The 23,753-nt window shown below is 44.0% G+C and overlaps 1 protein-coding gene across 2 annotated transcripts in view; it reads left to right on the top strand.

Annotated features, from left to right (window-relative positions):
• LOC142296280 (programmed cell death 1 ligand 1-like) overlaps positions 1-23,753 on the top strand; it is a 142,707-nt gene that overhangs the window by 77,436 nt on the left and 41,518 nt on the right. For both annotated transcript variants that reach the window (XM_075339698.1, XM_075339689.1), the window contains one exon: positions 17,394-17,534. In XM_075339698.1, coding sequence (XP_075195813.1) covers positions 17,394-17,534 — 141 coding nt within the window. The remainder of the gene's footprint in view (positions 1-17,393; positions 17,535-23,753) is intronic.

Below are 23,753 nucleotides of genomic sequence, written 5' to 3'. Positions count from 1 at the left end.
ACTACACTTGTGCGTTATATAATAGTTTGGTAAACGCACACCAGTGCACCTGTACGCTGCCACCAACAGGCACACACGTGCGGTTTTAAAAACCAAGCACGGACGCAATAATAACCTAACACAGGTTTTAGGAGCAAAAATTAAGAACTCTGACACTATCAGCCACTGCTGACTGACGTGTATTATACACTACACTTGTGCGTTATATAATAGTTTGGTAAACGCACACCAGTGCACCTGTACGCTGCCACCAACAGGCACACACGTGCGGTTTTAAAAACCAAGCACGGACGCAATAATAACCTAACACAGGTTTTAGGAGCAAAAATTAAGAACTCTGACACTATCAGCCACTGCTGACTGACGTGTATTATACACTACACTTGTGCGTTATATAATAGTTTGGTAAACGCACACCAGTGCACCTGTACGCTGCCACCAACAGGCACACACGTGCGGTTTTAAAAACCAAGCACGGACGCAATAATAACCTAACACAGGTTTTAGGAGCAAAAATTAAGAACTCTGACACTATCAGCCACTGCTGACTGACGTGTATTATACACTACACTTGTGCGTTATATAATAGTTTGGTAAACGCACACCAGTGCACCTGTACGCTGCCACCAACAGGCACACACGTGCGGTTTTAAAAACCAAGCACGGACGCAATAATAACCTACTAACAGGTTTTTTTGGGGAGCGACAATTACAGTACAGACAAGTCAGACACTATCTGGACTGTTTTACACTGTGTACACCAGCCCCAGATATGAAGGCTGGTATACGGTCACCACTACCCTGCCTGCCTGCCTGCCTGTATACTGCTACAATAGTCCTGACAAGGACTCTTTTGGTCACTAGCCTGTATTCAGACCTGGCTATACCCTGCCTGTATATAGCAACAATAGTCCTGAGAAGGACTCTGCTACTGTACTCCGACCTGGCTATACCCTGCCTGCCTGTATACAACTAGAATAGTCCTGAGAAGGACTTTTGGTCACACTGTTTGCAGCCCTGCAACTGAAAAAGCTATAAAGGGCCGCAAAGCTTTCCCTGAATCAGCGACACTCTCCCTACACTCACTGTCAGAATAGCTGTGAGCAGAGCACAGCGCGCCGGCCGATATAAAGGCTCGGTGACGCTGTGCAGGCCGGCCAATCACTGCAATTCCACAACTAACAGGGCTGTGGCATTGCAGTGGTCTGCCAGCCAATCCCTGCATGAGGGCTGGCTCTCAAAAGAGCGCCAACATGCAGAAATGAAGACCACGAGTAAAGCACGAGTATCGCGAGATTACTCGGTCCCCGCCGAGCAGCCCGAGTACAGTGATACTCGTGCGAGTACCGAGTAGTGACAAGCATGCTCGCTCATCACTAATCTTGGACTGAGGCTGAGTTATTCTGGGACCTGTTGTTCCAAGCGCCCGAGCCCCTGGGGCCAGCCTCACTCACGGGAGTCCATACCATCCGACTGCAGACCAGATGAGCCCCAGGAGCTCGTTAAACCTGCAGTGGCGGTCACACATAACCCTGACCGCAAACCGTGAATGGCGACACAACTCCCATGTAAATAAACCTGACATACATACCTGTGGCCAGAGATACCAATGAGTGGAGACCCTGTGGCGTCCCTGAAGGTGGAGTAGAGTCCTTGGGGCGATTGCTGCAGGTGGGCGACACAGGTCTAATAATGGTGACATGGTCTCTAACTTATTCTGTCCAGGCTGAGTATATAGGAAAGCATATATTGGAGACGCTTGATATACTTAATTTGATATATGTATACTATGGTTCTTATAATTTGATAGCATGGTATTTTGGCTTAATCACCGCTCATTTATCTGTGCTATGTGAGACCTTCACGCTAATAACTATATACATATATGCACTGTGTCTATATGGATACTTAAAGCTGTATCATCTGACTACCTCAGTTTGTCCCCACCCAATACACTACCCTGACTCTTTGTATGTTTTTATATGCACATCGCACTCTGTGTTGCACTTTGTGTCCCTTGTAATTTGTATAAAAATAAATTTTCTAAATTTCTATAAAGAAATTGTTTTTCTTGTATAATTGAAATAGGATTATATGGTTGTTGATTATGGAGGTTCTATGTAGGCTTATATATTTATAATGGGGATTCTCCATGTTATTAATGTAAATATGGAGTTGATTATTCAAATTCTTTTGTTTAGTGAGTTTTTGGCCTCTACTTAGACATTGGTGACAAATCTTACAGATGATATAGGTTGGGTGATCCTTTGCGATGTTAAAAAAAGGCCCAGGCTAGGCAAGGTTTAGAGCCCATGCCACCTGCAGAGCCACCATCACTTCTGCTCAGAGGCAGAGTTGTGGATGAGGATGCAGTTGTTGACGTGCTTCCAGTACTCCGTCTCTGTCCAGGAAGGCGCAACCTAACCTCTTTATCACTAGCATCCTCCTCCACCTCCTCTGCTGACCTCATCGACTGCCTGACTGGGTTGACAGTAAGTGGGATCTACAACCTCATCATGACTCTGTGTGTTCTCACTCCCCTCGTCCTCAGAGCCAACCTCTTCCTGCCCTGACTGAATAGATAAGTTGTCATTCCAATCAGGTATGTGAGTCTCATCAGCTTGTTCCTCATTGTCTACACCAAGAGGAGTTACAGTTTGGGAATGAGAGTCTACATTATGCTCAGAACATTCTTCACCTGGGCCTGGATCCGACTCACAAAGCTTCTGGGCATCAGTGCAGATCATTTCTTTCTGGACTCACTGCAGCTTTTGAGCAGACCTCTGGTTCCCAGGTGTGACTGAACAGCTCTGCAGACTCCACCATCTCTGTTACCCCATACTCAGCAGAGCGGGTGGAGACTTTAGAGCTGGTAGGAAGCAAGTGCTATTGGGGTGACACCTCAGAGGACTGGAGTATTTGGTATGTTGATGAAGTTGAAGTGGAGGACAGGCCACTTGATGGTGCACTTGAGATCCATTCAAGCACCTGCTCTTTTTGTGCCTCATCTACATTTGGTAGCGATGGTCGTGTCCGTAAGAAAGGGATCATATCAGATTGTCCACGGAAACAAGTAGACATCTTATTCTGGCTGTAAGATGGTCTTTCTTCAGCAGATGTTACTGTTGCTTTACCACCTACCCCACGGACACAAACTTTTTTTCCCTTTAACAACACGCCTGTTCCCTTTTCCACCAGCATCTGGCCTTTTGCCACTCACTTTGTATGTGAACAAATTGGCAACTGTTTGTTGCAGTTAAAAATTGGCTACTACAGATGGAGAGGTGGGGTAGCTTTCTTGACAGCAGTGGTGCGCCACTGACTATCATACACTGATACTATGCCCAAGGGATTGCCTGGACTAGCTGCAGTTAAAAATTGGCTACTACAGATGGAGAGGTGGAGTAGCTTTCTTGACAGCAGTGGTATGCCACTGACTATCACACACTGATACTATGCCCAAGGGATTGCCAGGACTAGCTGCAGTTAAATATTGGCTACTACAGATGGAGAGGTGGAGTAGCTTTCTTGACAGCAGTGCTACGCCACTATCACACACTGATACTATGCCCAAAGGAATTGTCTGAGCTGATTTGGACAGATGCTGTGAACACTTGCACAGCGCTAGCACAGACCTGCCTAGCAAAAATTGCTATGAACTGCTCTAATCTAGCCCTGAAAAGGGCTGAAATTACAACTAGTCCCTACTCCCGAAACCAATGTCTCGATTGCATTTTATAGCGCCAACAGCAGCAGCAGGAGCGGTGGCTGACACACAACCGCAACACTGAGATAATGGCGGCGATGGGGAAAATGGCCGGGTCTTATAGGGTAAGGACATGTGACATACACAGCCAATGACACATGCCCTTGCTTGTCTGCCAAAAATGCCCTTTGCTGTGTGTGTGTCTGTGATTGGCTGACAGCCTGGTCCGCCCCACTGGACGCGCGGTTAGGAAAAAAAAATATGGCGATCACCATTCTTTCAGCAGTCAGCAGCACTTGTCTAAACCCCTCTCCTCGCACACTATACGCTGAATTTGGATAATATTATTATTAACATTGAATGACAGTATTACTGTGAAAAGCCAGCTAGTAACTAGCTACGCTTTTGGTGATCGAACCGTTATTGAACTGTAACTCGAACTGTCAAACGTGAAGCTAATCATTCGAGATCGTCGAACGACTCGAACATCGCCAAAAACAGGTCGAACTTGATATTGGCGAACAGTTCGATTAGAACACCGTTCATCTCTACTTAAGACCCACCAACAGATCATGTTTTCAGGTTTTCCTCAATTAGGTTTCTAGGATTTCCTTAATGTTGCACAGGTTGTGGAATTATTCCCTGTCTAATATTGAGGAAAACCTAAAAACGTGATCTGTTGGTGGGTCTTGAGGACTGGAGTTGAGAAACACTGTTCTAATTGATATATTCCTCAGTTATCACTATTATAATAAGTTTGTGAATTCTCCTTTTTTTTCCAACCTTTGTCTTTTTGATAGTTTTTATAATTTTGTGTTATTCCCAACTTGCTGTGATTTTTTTCTACAGGCGCTATAATAATTGATTCCTGTTACGAGAAGCTTTAAATAGCAACAATCTTTCTGATGGCACGTGCTGGTAGTTTCTATACTGTAGTTATGAGATTGGCAAACACATTTGTTCATGAGAAATAGAATGATCACAATGTGATCTTATTTGTTTTGCAAAATACTTGGCAAAAATAACCTTTTAGATGAGTACACGATGTACGTGACATAATATTCAACCTTAGGAAAGGTTATCATAATGCAGGAAATACATACAAGTAATTACTTGAGAAGGCAAGGGAATAATTTTCTAGTATTTAAAGGCTCAGTTTCCTTGTTCCTTTTCGCCCTGGCATTACATATTATTATTATTATTATTATTATTATTATTATTATTAATAAATAACAATGATTTGTATCAATAGATTACACAGAATTTTCTTATTGTTACACCATAGTAAAAATACCATAATAGTTAGAAGTCAGTTGTCACATGGTGATGAGCATTTTTTGTCATAGTGATCACAAGGGCAGCACACACTCCAATGGCAAAAAGAAAAACAAATATCTGTCATTTAACAACTCTGTTATAGTTGATTGTCGCCTACGCACGGACAGACATAAAAGTGTTTCCAATTATGTTACACTCACCAGACAAATCTTGAAATGATGCAGGGCTGTCTGGTTATGCTGCACTAAGACCTGTAAACTGTTGCCACATGGGCTAATGAACTTTGATACAGAACTGAACCAATACACTATGATTAAAACATAAAGTGTTGTTTACTTACTTTTGTTTAAAGTGAACCTGTCAGGTCCCATATGCCTTTTAACCTACCGGTAGGGACATGTGTGGGCTAAAAATCCCTGTCTAACCATCCCTGTCTAATAATATTGTGTAAAAGCAAAGTATAAAAAAAAAGGGTTTACATCTTACGTTTTCCCTATGCTAATAAGTGCTGGGACTAGTCGCAAGGGCGTTGCTTCGCCCCGACTAGTTTGCCCTCTCTCCGTGGTATTACACCCCTGTGGGCGTGATACCATGATTTCAAAGAGCTGATGTCACCGCCAGCTTATGGAAATCTTGTCCATGCGTGTGTCTCATTCCCGGCTTCAGACGCATTCTGTGCTTAGTTGGAAGTGCAGGAGACCGGATCAGGTGCAGTGCACTTGTGAAGCCGATAAGCATACACCTGGCTAAGGAGGCAAAGCGATACTGCGGGAATGACACACACGCATGCGCCATATTTCCATGAGCCGGCCGTGACGTCAGCTCATTGAAATTATGGTATCACGCCCACAGGGGCATTATACCACGGAGATAGGGCAGACTAGTTGGGGCAAAGTTGCGCCCTTGTGACTAGTCACAGCTTATTAGCATAGGGAAAACATAAGTTATAAACTGTTTTTTATACTTTACACAATATAATTAGACAGTGTTGGTTAAGCAGGGGTTTTTAGCCCATACATGTCCCTGCTGCTAGGTTTGAAGACATATGGGACCTGACAGGTTCACTTTAAACACTTTTATAACAAAGAATACTTTAAAAATCTTAACACTAAGATGCTGTTCATTATGTACTGTATACATTCCTCTAAATTGAAATTGTAACACCAAGATGGAAAAGTCATGGAGCTAAGGAAATCACAGGATTGATAGAAATGTTAATAATATACTGTATATAATATCTATAACATCTTGATTTATTCAGCATTAAGTATGAGAGCCACATGCAGAAATACATGGACTTGCATACCTTGGGATACTGTCAATTAGATTACTAATAGCTGTTTTCATGCTCAATGCACTTGGACATGTAAATTACCAAGATCTACTGCTAGCAGCTCCCTTTGTAATTGCCAACCAACAATGTCCTAGATGTGTTCAATGGGAGACAAGTGATGCTGTAGGTCATGGTATCATTAGGAAAATGCAGCCTGACATCCTGTTGAAAAATAGCACCTGGATCACTTTCACTTTCCTTTGTGAAAGCCTTTTCATGGCGTTGTCCACGTGGTCTCCAGACCAATCTCTGGATATTAACGCTGACTAGGAAAGACCTCCATTCCAGCCTCCATCGCAGTCTTGCTTGGCATTAAGAACACTAACTATGTGCCCACGCTGTGGAAAATTTGCGGAATTTGCCGCAATTTTTTTCGCGGGAATTCAGCGGATTTTTCAAAAATCTGCAGTACAGCGAGTCCCCAGCCATTTCTATGGCATTTTGGAACTGCTGTGCCCATGCTGCGCTTTTTCCGCAGCGAAAATAATGCGTATTTTCCTGCGGAAAAATCTGCAGCATGTCAATTATTCCTACGGATTTTTCCGCAGGGTCCCATACTTACATGCCTTGATAGCAGACACCGGAGTCACTTCCTCTAGTGCAGAGGAGCACGGTGGAGCCAGGAGCAGGAGGTGGGCGTGGCCTGCACGAGCTCCGATCATGTGACAGCCGGAGCTAGTTCAGGCCCGCCCACCTTCTGCAAAGTGCAGACACTGACAGACACGGCCGAAAAGTGAAGTGCTGCGTGATGGAAGTAAGTATGAACTCACCGATCACTCCAGCACTTGTTCTGCATTGAGGATACACTGCCGAAGCCATGAGCTCACAAGCTCCATGTATACCATCTCATACTCCGGCTCACTTTTTTGTTTTTATGTAGTTTTTTTTTTTTTTGTTTTTTTTTGTATTCAGTACAAATGGGGTGTGGCCCTCCCTCTTGGTGAGCTGGACATTTCATTCTGTGAATCCCCCTGACTGTGTGTGTCCTGTTGGGACCCGGTCGCTCTCAGCCCTTAGCCACATTGAGGCCTACTTTAGACCCATGGTAAGGTTTTAATATTAGAGAGTGTAGGTACTATCCCAACTGGGTACACCTTGGCGTTGGTGGGATAGCTTTATGCTTTTTTTGATCAAAAACAGTGTTTACTAAGTACCCTATGTTTATATGCACTATGCTTTTATTTAGTTACAGCAGGGTATGTTTTCACAATTTTTCCCTTGGTTTCTCGAAGCCATGGTACTGTATCCTCAATGCAGAATGACCGCAGCATATCCGCAAGACATTCCGCAGCACATCTGCAGCACCTCCGCAGCATGAAAACAGACAAAGTTGTGCTGCGGATTTCTGGCAACTCCTGTGGAATGTCCGCAAGACACTTTCCCCGTGGGAGCACTAGTTTAAGTTCAGTGGAAAACTTAGCTGGAATTGTCATAGCTAAATGTCGTACAATCCTCTTCTAATGATTTGTGTAAACACTGTTTGATGCCATAGCCTTTGGTATGTGACATCTAATTTCACTTCCAGTACAGAGTGGATTACTAGGCACCATTCTTTTAAATGGACAAAACCATATGAGCAATGCCATAAGATGAGTTAACGATGGAAATTCAAACCATTCCTACTCACTGGAATATGAGTTGCCATAATGTACAGTGCCTACAAGTAGTATTCAACCCCCTGCAGATTTAGCAGGTTTGATAAGATGCAAATAAGTTAGAGCCTGCAAACTTCAAACAAGAGCAGGATTTATTAACAGAAGCATAAATCTTACAAACCAATAAGTTATGTTGCTCAGTTAAATTTTAATACATTGTCAACATAAAAGTGTGGGTCAATTATTATTCAACCCCTAGGTTTAATATTTTGTGGAATAACCCTTGTTTGCAATTACAGCTAATAATTGTCTTTTATAAGACCTGATCAGGCCGGCACAGGTCTCTGGAGTTATCTTGGCCCACTCCTCCATGCAGATCTTCTCCAAGTTATCTAGGTTCTTTGGGTGTCTCATGTGGACTTTAATCTTGAGCTCCTTCCACAAGTTTTCAATTGGGTTAAGGTCAGGAGACTGACTAGGCCACTGCAACACCTTGATTTTTTCCCTCTTGAACCAGGCCTTGGTTTTCTTGGCTGTGTGCTTTGGGTCGTTGTCTTGTTGGAAGATGAAATGACGACCCATCTTAAGATCCTTGATGGAGGAGCGGAGGTTCTTGGCCAAAATCTCCAGGTAGGCCGTGCTATCCATCTTCCCATGGATGCGGACCAGATTGCCAGGCCCCTTGGCTGAGAAACAGCCCCACAGCATGATGCTGCCACCACCATGCTTGACTGTAGGGATGGTATTCTTGGGGTCGTATGCAGTGCCATCCAGTCTCCAAACGTCACGTGTGTAGTTCGCACCAAAGATCTCGATCTTGGTCTCATCAGACCAGAGAACCTTGAACCAGTCTGTCTCAGAGTCCTTCAAGTGATCATGAGCTAACTGTAGACGAGCCTTGACATGACGCTTTGAAAGTAAAGGTACCTTACGGGCTCGTCTGGAACAGAGATCATTGCGGTGGAGTACGTTACTTATGGTATTGACTGAAACCAATGTCCCCACTGCCATGAGATCTTCCCGGAGCTCCTTCCTTGTTGTCCTTGGGTTAGCCTTGACTCTTTGGACAAGCCTGGCCTCGGCACGGGTGGAAACTTTCAAAGGCTGTCTAGGGCGTGGAAGGCTAACAGTAGTTCCATAAGCCTTCCACTTCCGGATGATGCTCCCAACAGTGGAGACAGGTAGGCCCAACTCCTTGGAAAGGGTTTTGTACCCCTTGCCAGCCTTGTGACCCTCCACGATCTTGTCTCTGATGGCCTTGGAATGCTCTTTTGTCTTTCCCATGTTGACCAAGTATGAGTGCTGTTCACAAGTTTGGGGAGGGTCTTAATTAGTCAGAAAAGGCTGGAAAAAGAGATAATTAATCCAAACATGTGAAGCTTATTGTTCTTTGTGCCTGAAATACTTCTTAATACTTTAGGGGAACCAAACAGAATTCTTGTGGTTTGAGGGGTTGAATAATAAATGACCCTCTGAATAAACTTTTCACAATTTAATAAAAAAATAAAAAAAGAAATAACATTCTTTTTTGCTGCAGTGCATTTCACACTTCCAGGCTGATCTATAGTCCAAATGTCACAATGCCAAGTTAATTCCGAATGTGTAAACCTGCTAAATCTGCAGGGGGTTGAATACTACTTGTAGGCACTGTATATTAGCCAGACCCCTCTAGTCTTAATTCCAGCTACAATAACAGCCCAGCATTACACTGATTTGGTGATGGAACCAGTGATACTACAGTTTCTTTTAAGTGCCCCACTCGTTTCCTTTCAACAACACCAATCTGCATGATACTCGTGCTACTGTGAGCAGACTGCATGATCTAAATGTTTTATCATTCAAGGTAAGTGGTACACAGTGATTTTATTGTAGAAAATTTGTAGGACCAGCACTAGCGCAGACATTTTAGTCATGCAAGACCTTCATCAGTGTGCCCTACCAGGGTCCTTAGGTGGTGTGGCGAGCAGCGCTGCAGAGATGCAATGTCCACTGCTGTGAGCAGTGTGGCCACTACTAATCAACTTTTATGGAATTGATATGCGATCATTATGGCCAGAAATATTCTCACATGAATGCATCTTATATTCTGTATACAGTATTCGTCTTATGTTAATCTGATTGTATCATAAATTATACTTAGATCTTGGAAGCATATTTACTTTATCAAAATGTATTTGCCTCATTATTGTGAGTAGACTATGAATATCTAAAGTGGGGAAACATCTTTAAGGGAATTTGTCAGCAGGTTTTTGCTACCCCATTCTGATACCGTAGTAGCATAATGTAGAGACAAAGACCTTGATTCCAGAGATGTGTCACTTACTGAACTGTTTGCTATTATTTTGATAAAATCAATGCTTTATCTGCTGTATATTAAGCAGTTACCTGCATGCTTAGCTCTGTATAACCGCACCCACTGATTCTACCCATGTACATTGTACACAGAAAGCTGCCAATCAGTGCTGGGGGTGGGGTTATACAGAGCTCATTAATATGCTGGACTACCTAGCACCAGGCCAAGTAGTCATCTAATGAAAATCTACTGCTGATTAAAAAGTGATTTTAACAAAACCACACTAAGCAGCCCAGTAAGTGATACATCATTGCAATCTCAGTATCTACATTACACCACTCTCAGATTAGGTGGCAAAAACCTGGTGACAGGTTCCCTTCTGCTAGTACACTGTCAATTTTCAACTTGTGATTGCAAACAAGTATTAAACTATTGTAGTCAGCGGATTTCCACCCTCCCCCCACCCCCCAAAAAACAAAAAAATCAACATTACACATTTGTAAATCAGGTATCAGGACAATAGCCACTATTTAGTAATATTACATTTTAAATACAGAGATGTGTCATGATCCAGGCCGGTATCTGCTGCTGTGGTTTCACCCAGCTCCACCCTGGTCATGTTAGGGGTTAACTCCTCCTTGCCTCATTCTGGTTTCTGGGACACTATATCCTGGTGCTGTACCTCCGGTTCGGTGCCAGTGATAGTTTATGCTCTGCAGTTTTTATTAATGGCTCTGGTGAGTTACCTGATCTGTCCTGCTTCCCTGCTACCTGGTTCTGACCCATACTCTCCTCCGTTCGTCCGCCTGTCTCGGTCCTTGACTACCCACTCCTGTGTACTGTGTATCTTTCCCTGTCTGTCTTATCCCAGTCCTGACCTGTTTGTCCTCCTCCCTTGTTTGTACTTGGACTTCCTGGCATCTGACCTGTATGCACGTTCCTGAAACTGACCACCATCTCTCCCTTCGGCTTTATCTGTGACTTCTCGGCTTCTGACTCTCGGCTATCACCTCACCTCGATTTGTCTATCCCTGTGCTATTGACGAGATCTCTTGCTGCTGACCCGGTATTCTGACTTCTCTATTGCTCTCTGGTGGTTTACCTGCTAACTGCACTCTGACGTTTGCTTGTAACTTCAGCTTCTCAAAGTGCAGCGGGACAGATGTTTCTACTTTTCTGTATTGTTGTAATGGCCACTCTAGCAAAGTAGCAACAGTAAATGGTATTTTTGTAACAAACAAAAAAACAAGATTGTTTTGTGTCGCTCAGGGTTATGGGGTACTTGGTCCCGGGCAGTGTATAACTGGGAAATGTCACTTTGGTGGCTGTTGCCCAGTTCTGTGCCCTGGGTGCTTTTTGAAAAAGGGAATATTTACAGGGGATTTTTGAACAATGTCCACACGTCACGCCACTTGCGGTTTCCGGCTATATGGATGGAGCCGCCGCTGCACAGTTTTCACTACTGGGGCTGGTTTTAGTGGCAGCCTGGATGTTAGGCCCTCTGCAAGCAGGGCCAGACCCCAGAGGATAGGTGATGTAGATGGGCGTTGAAAGAAGGCAGGCCACACAAGGGGTTGCAGTGTAACTGGTTCCTTTACTCACAGTAAGCTGGAAACTAGTCACCCGAGGCTGGCTATTCTTAACCGCAGGTCCCCTTAGTCCCAGTGCTGGTTTAGTGACATGGTGGCTTCTTTCCCCTGCACCTGTCTTTGGTTGGTGGGTCCCTGTGTCTTGGAGTGGCTGGAGATCCCCTCCTTGTTGTCTTTTACAGCAGTCCGTATGACAGTAGCCTGAACCCTGTGGGGTTGGTGCCTCTGGTCCTGTCCCCGGTTCTCCCATTGCCACTGTGTCCTAAACTTCAAGGTCAGTGAGGTCCTTGATAGTCCCTTCACTGGGCAGATTTTAAACTGAAAAATAAGGAGCGCTGATAGTGTAATACCAACAGATCAGTGTGGTAGATCAGGAAAAATACACTCACCTGAAAAGGTTGTGATAGTCACAACCATTGATAGATCATAGGATGATGGCGTCTGCTGCAGCCCCACGTGGATGTGCATACAAATCAGAGTGAAGAGGGGTTAATGCCGCGCATCAGCCAAAATGAAGATGTAGCACGTTGATGTTATAAACATATTCTTTTATTCCATCGGTCTACGCGTTTCGAGGATATACCTCTTCTTCAGGACCAGTGCATCAACATAGTTGTTGTTGATGCACTGGTCCTGAAGAAGAGGTATATCCTCGAAACGCGTAGACCGATGGAATAAAAGAATACGTTTATAACATCAACGTGCTACATCTTAATTTTGGCTGATGCGCGGCATTAACCCCCTCTTCACTCTGATTTGTATGCACTGGGCAGATTTTATCAGGTCTGCCTGGAGCATTTGCCTGACCTAGGATTCTGTACCCCGTTGGTACGTGGTTCTGGGAGCACTCCACCGCCAACCAACCGCCTGGGCCCTCGGTTCACTGTCACACTCCTGTCGGTGTCACAATCCCGTCAGTCCGTCTACTTGCTTCCTCTCTCTGTCACTGACTACTGTCTCTGACTGTCCACTGTCTGCCCCTCCCACCTGGTCCTCTAGTGGACTGGATTGGCTCCCCCTCTAGGCGACCATCCATTGGTCCAACCCTAGCCTGGTACCATTCAATGGGGGAATTGGGGAAAACCAGAGATTATCTGGAGTGTCTGGTTGTTAACGGAACCGGTCTTCTGTGTCCATAGGGGGTAGGCCCTGCATCCTGGTGGGGATGCAGTACCTTGTAGCTCCCTGATGACTTCAGGGGCGCTACACTTTCATGATATCATCTTGTTTTGTTAACAATGAAAATATTTCTTGCTTTAATGGAATGTGCAGAAACTATTTCACATGTGCTGTTTCCTTATATGTAGCAATACAACACATAATTATCAAGGCTCCACTACAGCATTTTTCTTTTTTAATTTGACAGCTGGACAGGTTGCTTTAAATCTAAGTCCCCCACTCTCCATCTTATACTCACCTTCAAGCATCTTCATTTGTGTCCTGGAGTGCTCCGGTGGATCGCAGCTAGTTTGTGACCTGGCTGCTCCAATGTTTCATGGAGTATGATCATAATTCAACACAACTCTATGAGAGCCTCGTATATTGTCTTGACTCTCACCAAACCATAAGTATACTGTACTTATAAGTATACTTATAGTATACTTATGGCTTGGCAAGAGCCATTTAAAGGACTGTTACTTTTGTATAGTGAAAACTGCAGGCTACAACAAGAAAAATAAATGTAAAATAGAGCAGGCCTGCATAATATGCGGCCCACAAACCGTGGCCTGGCAAAGCATTTGTCGAGGCCTGTGTTGCTGTCAGGGAGGCTCAGCTCCCTTCTTCCAATATTCAAATGTGTTTGTGTCTTTATGTAAATACATTAGAACACTTTATCCCCAGGACAAAGGCAGAGGAGTTCCTGTTAGGCCTGCCCAAATGTGCAGCAGTGTGATGAGTTCCGCGAGCTTCACCTCATCACACTGCTGCTAGCATCTTAGCACTGCAGAAATTTGCTGAGATGGCTGGCAGAAATAAGTGCTCCGTGAAGGAGCCAAGATTAAATACCCTATCATTTTGAATAAGGGGGAAGGGTTTGATGTTTCTGTGAGGGCACATAATGGACAATTGTGACAGGGGGTAAAGTACAGGGAGGGGGAACTAAAGGCAGAGGGACAGTGTGTGAGGGAGGGGGAAATATTATGGAGAGGGACAGTGTGGGAGGACATTTTGCAGAGGGGCAGTTTGGGGGGACATTTACCGAAGGAGGTTCTGATGACGCAGTCAAGTGTTGATGGTAGTTCTAGTGCTGCACTCGTACTGACGTTTATTCTGGCACTGCATTCATGTTCTTGTACACATGTAGCAATCCAGAACATGCTTCATGGCTACAGTATATTAAAACTTTATAAGAAAATATATCGGCACTCCAATTTCTTCAGAAGTTATGAAGATTTATTTCTTCAATCTATTCCGGGAAGATACCTACTATTGTTACTCGTTGCAGCTTCAGCAGCCTTTCTCAAACACAGCATACATCCAACTGCACTTAAGGCCCAGTCACACTAAACAACTTACCAGCGATGCCAACAATGATACAACCTGATAGGGATCGCTGGTAAGTTGCTAGGAGGTCGCTGGTGAGATGTCACACTAAGTGACGCTCCAGCGATCCCACCAGCAACCTGACCTGGCAGGGATCACTGGAGCGTCGCTACACGTGGAAGCATGCTGCGCTTGGTAACTAAGGTAAATATCGGGTAACCAACTCGATATTTACCTTGGTTACCAGCGCACACTGCTTAGCGCTGGCTCCCTGCATACCTAGCCACAGTACACATCGGGTTAATTACCCGATGTGTACTCCTGCTACGTGTGCAGGGAGCAGGGAGCCGGCACTGACAGCTGAGAGCGGCGGACGCTGGTAACGAAGGTAAATATCAGGTAACCAAGGAAAGGGCTTCTTGGTTACCCGATATTTACATTGGTTACCAGCGTCCGCAGAAGCCAGCTCCCTGCTCCCTGCACATTCATTTGTTGCTCTGTCGCTGTCACACACAGCGATGTGCGCTTCACAGCGGGAGAGCAACAACTAAAAAATGGTCCAGTACATTCAGCAACAACCAGCGACCTCACAGCAGGGGCCAGGTTGTTGCTGGATGTCACACACAGCAACATCGCTAGCAAGTTGTGCCTCAGCAGCGATGTTGCTAGCGATGTTGCTTAGTGTGACGATACCTTTAGAATAAATAGTTTCAAGCTCCTTTGTAGGGGAACCCCCCTGTCCTTCGTCGCTCCTTAATCCCCCTGCAATAACAGAGACAGGGGGAGGAAGTACAGGTAGGCAGACAGGGACGGGATAACTAGCAAAACCCGACCCACCTATTAGATATTCTGCAGCACCTATCAAGTAATTTCAATTGCATAAAATCTCCGTGCCTATATTTCAGAAACTATACGTCCGATCTCACAACTAAAGGTATGTATAGAATCAGCATGATAGTGTCAGTATAGCACTGTCTTACGTTTATATAGGATTCTGGTGGTTGGTCCTCTTTAAGGGTACTAGTAAATACAGTAAAAAGTAAAAATAAAGTTTTTTAAAAACAAAAAAGTTAAAATCACCCCCCTTTTGCCCCATTAAAAGTAAAACAATAAAATACACATTTGATATCGCTGCATTCAGAAATTTAGGATCTAGCAAAATATAAAATAAATTAATCCTAACGGTATTGCAAGAAAAAAAAAATAAAAGATCTAGATTTCTGTGGTTTTGGTTGCCGAAACATTGCAATGAAAAGCAATAACAGGCCAGATCACAACATCATATCTACCCCAAAATTGTATCACTAAAAACGTCAACTCATGGTGCAAAATCTAAGTCTTCACATGGGCTCAGATCACAAAATGAAAACGTTATGGGTCATGGAATTTGGCGACACAAGCAACTTATTTTTTTATTTACAAATTTCCCAAAAACTTTTTATCATTTAAGTAAAAAAAGACAAACTATAGATGTTTGATATCTGTGTACTCATAGTGACATGGAGAATCATATTGATAGGGTCAGTTTTACCATGTAGTGAACATGGTAAAGAAAAAAAAACAAACACAATTGTGAAATTGCCCTTTTTTTTCAATGTCAAATCCCTTTATAAAGTTTTCCCTTCTTTACAGCACATCACACAATAAACTCAATGGTGTTATTCAAAAGTATAACTCTACTTGCAAAATACAAGCTCTCACATGGCTATATTGACGGAAAAATATAACAGTATTGCTCTTGGTAGAAAGGGACGAAAAAAATGGAAAATTGCCAGAGGTGAAGGGATTAAAAGTGGGAAAATGGGGCAGATTTGATTTTTGATATACTTTTTGTATTTCTAAAACTTTTTATCTTCATTTTTTATTTTCTTTAAGCTACTTGAACCTTCCATTAGTTCTTCTGTATACTGCAATATTACTGTGCTGCAGTACATACGGTAGTTAAAATAACATTTTTCTAGGAAGACCAGCATCTGGCTGGGCTTCAAAGGATAACTAAGATGGCAGCCATGGGGCATTTAACATATAACAATCCAATAGATACTGTGATTGTGTTGCAAGGTCAATGAACGAAGGCCATTAAATGATTATATACAAGTCAATAGTTAAGATAGGACAATGAATGTCTGTGCGTACAGACCAATAACATCATGCTGTGCGCATAGAATATTATGTTATTGGCAGCACATCCAATGTTTATATAGGATTATACTCTGCCGATGACTATGAATTTTAAGTTTCATATTTTGTTTGCTGTTCAGGTATTTGCTGACTTATCTAGATGATAATCAAGAATGAATGTTCTTAAGAAAGCTTATTCCCCAATTTTTGGTATTTCTAAATGGCCCATAACTTTCAGGGGTGAATTGAGGCTGTGGATCCTAATGGAGGGAATTTATTGAAATGAAGCTTTCTTTAGAAAATTACATATTTTCAAATAATTTTTTTGTGGTGTTTAAATGTTGTTTTTTTGTATTTTGGTACTTTTTATCATAGTCTTTATTACAAATAAAAAATAGAATTCTTTCCATTTTCACACTGGCCATTGGGGCTTTTGTTGACTTTATCTTCCTGTTTTGGGAAATTCACATGCACATTAACCACAATAAACCCTATCTTTTGTAATTAAGTGTCTAGTGAGTGTGTGCAAAGATCTTTGTGATGTGAAGGGAGGAGGAGGGTGAATGGTGGATCCTGTATTATCCGCTGTATATAGAGGTGTTTCGTATTATGGTAGAATCTTTCTGAAAAGACCAGAAGTTAAGGTCCATTCACACTTTCAATGCTCCGTGTTAAACGACAACACATGCAGATTGAGCTTCAGATGAACCCCAAATGGCAAAAAAAATCATTCATTGTCTGCGCACACTTATCCATCTTTCCCATTTTTTGAAGTGAGGGAGGGAGAGATGGGCACAATTTAATTTTCCTCAGGCTAGAAATGCCATTCAACATGCCAGGCACCATTAAATTGATTACACAATTTAGCATTTACTCCACATATTAACTATTAAATATTTATTGTAGATATGATTTTACTCACCTTTTCTAAAATGACTATATTGTGACTGGCAAAGCCTTATTTAGAGTAAATTTTTTGTATTATTTTCCTTAGATTTTCGTCATCATCGGCAGCCAATACATACATCGGTCATAATAACTATTACAATTGGATTTATTGCGATTTCCTTTGTAGCAATGCTGATTCTGTGTTTTAAAAAAAGACTTTGGAGTTTCAAGTGCTTCAAGAAAAAAGGTATTGTATATTCTCAGGGTATTAAAATCCCAATTGTATCACTATTTGATGTTTAGTTGACTATGTCTTGCTGCTCTCCTCAACTAGGTGTATTTGGCCAAAAATGATATACAACATAGCACAGTATGACTCCGTCTGCATTATTATAATAAATGGTCCATCAGCATCTACACCCAAATCCCGTTTTGCGTGGGCTCGGACGTAAGCCTTGCCAAAGCCACTGAACATATGCTAATATGCAATGTGAACATAGCCTTATGATCATTTTAATAAAAGCAGGCAATTTTATGTGTTAAAAACATTAATACTGTAGTTATTGTAATACTAGAAAAAGTAATTATAGGCTATCGATTGTTTTCTTGGAAATCCCCTTAGTCAATTTCCAATTAAATGACTTAATTTATTAAGAACATGACAAAAAGGTTTCATCATTTTTTAAGGAAATAAAATAATTCCCTGTCACATTGCACTATGGTTCATACAATACAGAATCAATACATTAACATATAGCTATGTAATGGCAAGCACAGACAATACAGGGAAGACAATTCTGTGTATTTTTTCACTTTTTCTATACAGTGTGTCCACCCATATCCTGTCCACCGCCATTAACTTGAGCGGCAGCTATAGGAATAGAAGTGGTGTCTATGTATAGTAAAGTAGCCATGCACTACACAATAAAACCACCTATAGCGCCACCTGGTGGAAAACAACGGAGTTAGCATTTTTATTTCGAAAACGGAACGAGATAGAGATAAATAGGGAATTACAAAGTTGTAGGGCATCATCAATTCAATACGAATTGACACCTTGCATACAGAAATGCTACGATATGAAACCCATGACCCCCCCCCAAAACATTGAATGCTGGTCACGGATATGGCGCTCATTTAACTTTGATGCTCAAAGTTGCCACCGTCAGCTGCAATGCACATCTGGACTCTGGACAGCATACTTTATCTCGCTGCACATTGAGCAATATGGTAGGTGACACGTTTGCACAAGCATCTGTGATATGTCGTCGTAGGTCCTGCAATGTTGGTGGAGGGGTCGCATACACCTGCTGTTTGACGTGACCTCACAGAAATAAGTCCAATGGGGTCAGGTCAGGTGAGCGTGGAGGACATCCAATGACTTGTAGGAAGGTCTCCATGAGGTATCGCTTCACATGCGCAGCCTTGTGAGTTTTTGTATTGAAAATTATGCAACCACATGAGTAGAGTGGTGGTGCAGCACAGCAGTTCACAAATGTAACAATTCTCTAACCCACCCCTTTTCCTCGCACCTAAAGGTAGTTCTCCTAAAAGAGGGTTTTGCAAAGTCTTTTTAATGCTGTGAGCAACTACAGTTCATATAGTTCTGCTAGCAACAATCTTTAGGCCTGACTACATTTCTCGCCAAATTGTTTGTGTGCATGCACACTACCAATGTGATTAATATGGTGTGGCCAACGGTAACCTGGTTGTGTACGAGATTGATTGGTTATCCAGTTGGCTGATAGCGGAGTGTCCAAGGACTTGATGGACTTTTCATTTGAAGCTTGGATCAGACATCAGACGATAAAGAGGCCCTCTACATCAGTCACAGCAGATGTCTTCTGGGGTATATAAATCTGTAACCAACTGTAGTTGTCCCCAACTGATCTATTTCTCTCACTAACAGACGTTATTGGAACAGGAACAAATTTCTCCGGTCACTGGCAAACATTGCTGTAACTGGAACTAGGTTCCAAGGACTCCAATCTCAAAGAATGGCAATGGATTTTGTTTCCACACATCCTCATTCTTTCTGCTTACCTGATTCACTGCCGTTTACTATGAGGTCTACAATAGAGTGCTAAGGTATACCATAAAGTGTATGCAACAGATGACAGAAACCTCTTTTGGCCTGAGGCCGACACTGCAAGTGTACTCCTCACCATCTCACATGTACACAGAAATATGCAAAGAAGATAACCATAGCAGACTCCTTAGGGTTGAAAGTCTTAAGGAGCAAACACAAGGCTTCATTGCTCTATGATATGAACTAATGAAAGTCATGTGCATGTGTGAAACTTGCAGAAAGCCAGTTGGGATGCTGGCTTTTGCAAATCATGTTATTTTAACATGGCATTGGGCGGTAGTTGTGTGCAAGGTCCACGTCTTTTCCACTCCGGCATGCTACATGAAAGATAGGGTCCTGGCTGGGTATGTGGACTTATGTTGTGAAGGAGGCATGGCCATGCAGGCCGCATGATGCTGATGGCATTAGCTAGCTAACACCAGAAGTTAACCCATTCAAGAAGAGAGATTACTAGCTCTTTAAAAACAACATAGTAGTGTCATGATGTAACTGTAGGATAGTAGGGATAAAGTACTTCTATACTGTCTATCACACTAGGGGACCCAATGCTATCCCTATCCCCAGGATTACCTCTAATGGTGAAGATGCCTTGCTAGGAAGGATGGGGCTGGAATGAAGACAGACAAGAATAACAGAGGCTCAGTCACACTGCACACTCTCAGGGAGTAACACTAAGAAGCTTGTCCCAAGAGTCTCCTGTCCTTGGGAGATTTGTGAAAGGTTTGGGATCTGAGTCTCACATTGGGTTGTTAGATTCTGGGCTTTAAACATAGTTGGTTTCTTAAGGAAGGTTAAGGACCCTTTCCTTTCTGGTAGTTCCTTGCTACGCCAACCCCGGTGTAACCAGTTTGTGATCACTCACATTCCCTTAGAGACTCATTCTGAGCTGACCATCTTGGGGGATGAAAGCTTCTTCTAGTTGCTGCAGTCCTGATGCCTGCAGCCCTGGTTTCTGGCTGCAGCTTTGAAGTTTAAGTATATTCTTTTGTCTATGTTTCCCTGTTTGTCTACCTTCCCATGTGTTGGACTTTTGTAGCAGTGTAGTCTACTGCACTCAAAGGCCTTCACACTATCCAGGGTGAGTGGAGGAACAGATAGGGACTAGGCATGTGCTGGCGACGAGGGGAAAGACTCTTATAGAAACATTACAGGAGTTCAGGTTTCAGACATAGGTTAGTGTCAGATGGTGTTCTGACACCTGCTTCATATTGTCAGGGCCTTCCTCTCCCTTTCCATCCCCATTGACACAGGTTAGTATACGGAGGTGTACCAACCACCGCTCCCTACTGTCAAGGTCTTCTTCTACCTTTGCATCCCCATTGTATTTCTGTGTTGCGCTGGACATCTCCTTGTCCATGTGTGACAAAACTAAAGTGAAAAGCAAGTAAAGCAAGACAGCAAAACAAAGTCACAAAAGAGTTAACACCAAAACCGCTCACAACAATATTACATATATCCATTAGTAAGCCTGGATAAATCCACCCCTCCAGATGAGAATAGAGAAACTATAACTGGCACTAGAAGAACAGTCGAGTCAGCAGATGTCGCAGGTGGAGGACAGACCACAACCGGGGGGCCGCTCGAGGCGCTCGGATCCGGGCAGTGGTTGTGGCTCGAGTGGCAGCCGGATCCGGGGCTCATGCAGCCGTCCATCGCCCAATAGTGAAAAGGGGTTATTTACAGGGTATAGAGTCTTTGTCAGTGACGCCACCCGTGGGTTGCGGTGAGGGATGGTGACACCGCCGCTGCCTTGTATGTGGGTGCCCGGGGCTGATGGAGCGGGGCAGCAAGGTGGGATCCCCTCCACGGGTAGGAGAGTTGTAGTCCCGGGGCCCAGAGGATGGTGAGGGATTGCAGGGAACAGGCAACTCTATTTGTTGTCATGGTGCTAGATGAACTGATGCTGATATGGACGGTCAGTAAACATACACAGTCTGTATTGTAAACCAAGTTGCCAGTGACCGGTAGCCTCCAGCGGTTGCATTCGGGTCCCACACACAGATACAGTTAGGTCCAGAAATATTTGGACAGTGACACAATTTTCGCGAGTTGGGCTCTGCATTCCACCACATTGGATTTGAAATGAAACCTCTACAACAGAATTCAAGTGCAGATTGTAACGTTTAATTTGAAGGTTTGAACAAAAATATCTGATAGAAATTGTAGGAATTGTACACATTTCTTTACAAACACTCCACATTTTAGGAGGTCAAAAGTAATTGGGCAAATAAACCAAACCCAAAAAAAAAATTTTATTTTCAATATTTTGTTGCGAATCCTTTGGAGGCAATCACTGGCTTAAGTCTGGAACCCATGGACATCACCAAACGCTGGGTTTCCTCCTTCTTAATGCTTTGCCAGGCCTTTATAGCCACAGCCTTCAGGTCTTGCTTGTTTGTGGGTCTTTCCGTCTGTAATACTTATATATGTTCTGAGGATTTTGATAGCGTAGGGCAATGACAATCAGAGACGAGTTCTTGGTACAAGATATTTTATAATATGTAACCACGGTAGATACACAACGGAAAACACAGCGGTACAAATACACACAATACCTTCCCGAAACGGAGCGAAGGGAATTCCCGGGACCACGCACCGGACTCCCCCAGGGAGACCACCAGAGCGAACCCCTATACAGGGACTGTCCGGCAATCACCCCGAAAGGCCTAAATGCGCAGCAGCCGGGACACAAGGGGCAAGCGGTAAAAGTCCAGGAGTGTCCGTACGGAATGAATGTCCAGAGTGGTTACGAACCAAAGAGAACCGGGCAGAGTGCTGACCGAAGATGGCAGACGGAATCCGGGCACAGCTTGAGAAACCGGGTAAGGTCCACAGTCGGTCGGTCGGTAGTCTTTAGGAGGATCCAAAGGCAAACAGGATTAGCAGCAGCAAAGCAGGAGCACACAGCAAGCAGTATACTCAGGCACTGGACTAGGCTTAGAGGCGGCCTTTTAAGCAGCTGGACAGGAAGTAGGGCAACAGAACAGTAAACTCCATGTTAACCGAGGGCAAGCTCATTCAAAAGAGAACTGGAAAACCTGGAAACCTGACATTACTCCCCCCCCCAGAGACGGCCTCAGGACGGATCAGGGCCTGGCTTGTCCGGGAAACGTCGATGAAACTGAGCAATCTTCCGGGGTGCCCGAATGTTACCCACCGGTTCCCAGGAATCGTCCTCGGGGGCGTACCCCTGCCAACGTACCAGATACTGAAGCCGACGACGATGGAGCCGGGAGTCAATAATGTCCTCAACCACGAACTGCTCCTCGCCGTCGACCATCACAGGCGGAGGAGGAGGCACAACACGACCATGAAACGTATTAGGGGAAACGGGTTTGAGGAGAGACACATGAAAAACCGGGTGTACCTTTAGATGGTGCGGTAACCGTAGCCGACAGGCCACAGGGCTCACGATCCCGGTGATCTTAAACGGACCGATGAATTTTTGTCCCAGCTTCTGCGAAGGAACACCCAATCTCAGGTTTTTGGTGGATAACCATACAGAGTCCCCTACCTTGTACAGGGGTGCCGGTTTCCGGTGAGTGTCTGCCGACCTCTTGTAACGCTCCTGGGCCGTAGCCACAGTGTCCTTTAGAACCTCCAGATTTTGTCGTAGTTCTGTCAATCTGTCCTCCACCGCTGGCACCGAAACCGCAACCGGTGACCTAGGCAAAACAGTCGGATGGTAACCCAGGTTAGCGAAAAAGGGCGTTACCTTAGTGGAGCTGCTCTGAGTGTTGTTGTATGAGAACTCCGCCAACGGAAGCATCTTCAACCAATCGTCTTGGAGATGGCTGACATAACATCGAAGGTATTGTTCCAGGGTTTGATTTGTCCGTTCGGTTTGCCCATTTGTCTGAGGATGGTATGCAGAAGACAAACAGACATCAATCTGGAGTGCCGTACAAAACCCCTTCCAGAATCTAGACGTGAACTGCACGCCCCGGTCAGAGATGATCTCGTCTGGTACCCCATGCAATCGGAATACGTTCTGGATAACCAAATCCACTGTCTCTGCGGCTGAGGGAAGACCGGTACACGGAATGAAGTGAGCAGCTTTAGTCAACCGATCCACCACCACTAAAATGGTATTGTGCCCGCCTGAGACTGGCAACTCCACAATAAAATCCATGGAGATAGACCCCCAAGGGCGAGATGGCACGGGTAACGGTTGGAGGAGTCCCGTAGGAGCCACACGAGGGACCTTGCACCGGGCACAAACCACACATGAGTGGACATAGTCCTTCACATCCTTTAAACAGGTAGGCCACCAGAAAAAACGGCTCAGAAATTCCTGCGTCTTCAGTACCCACCTATGACCAGCCAACATGGAGTCATGGACCAATTTGAGAACCCGAAGTCTTACGGCCTCCGGGA

This window comes from Anomaloglossus baeobatrachus, chromosome 1 (assembly GCF_048569485.1).
Source record: "Anomaloglossus baeobatrachus isolate aAnoBae1 chromosome 1, aAnoBae1.hap1, whole genome shotgun sequence".
Taxonomy (NCBI): domain Eukaryota; kingdom Metazoa; phylum Chordata; class Amphibia; order Anura; family Aromobatidae; genus Anomaloglossus; species Anomaloglossus baeobatrachus.
This window is presented reverse-complemented; position numbering and strand designations above follow the sequence as displayed.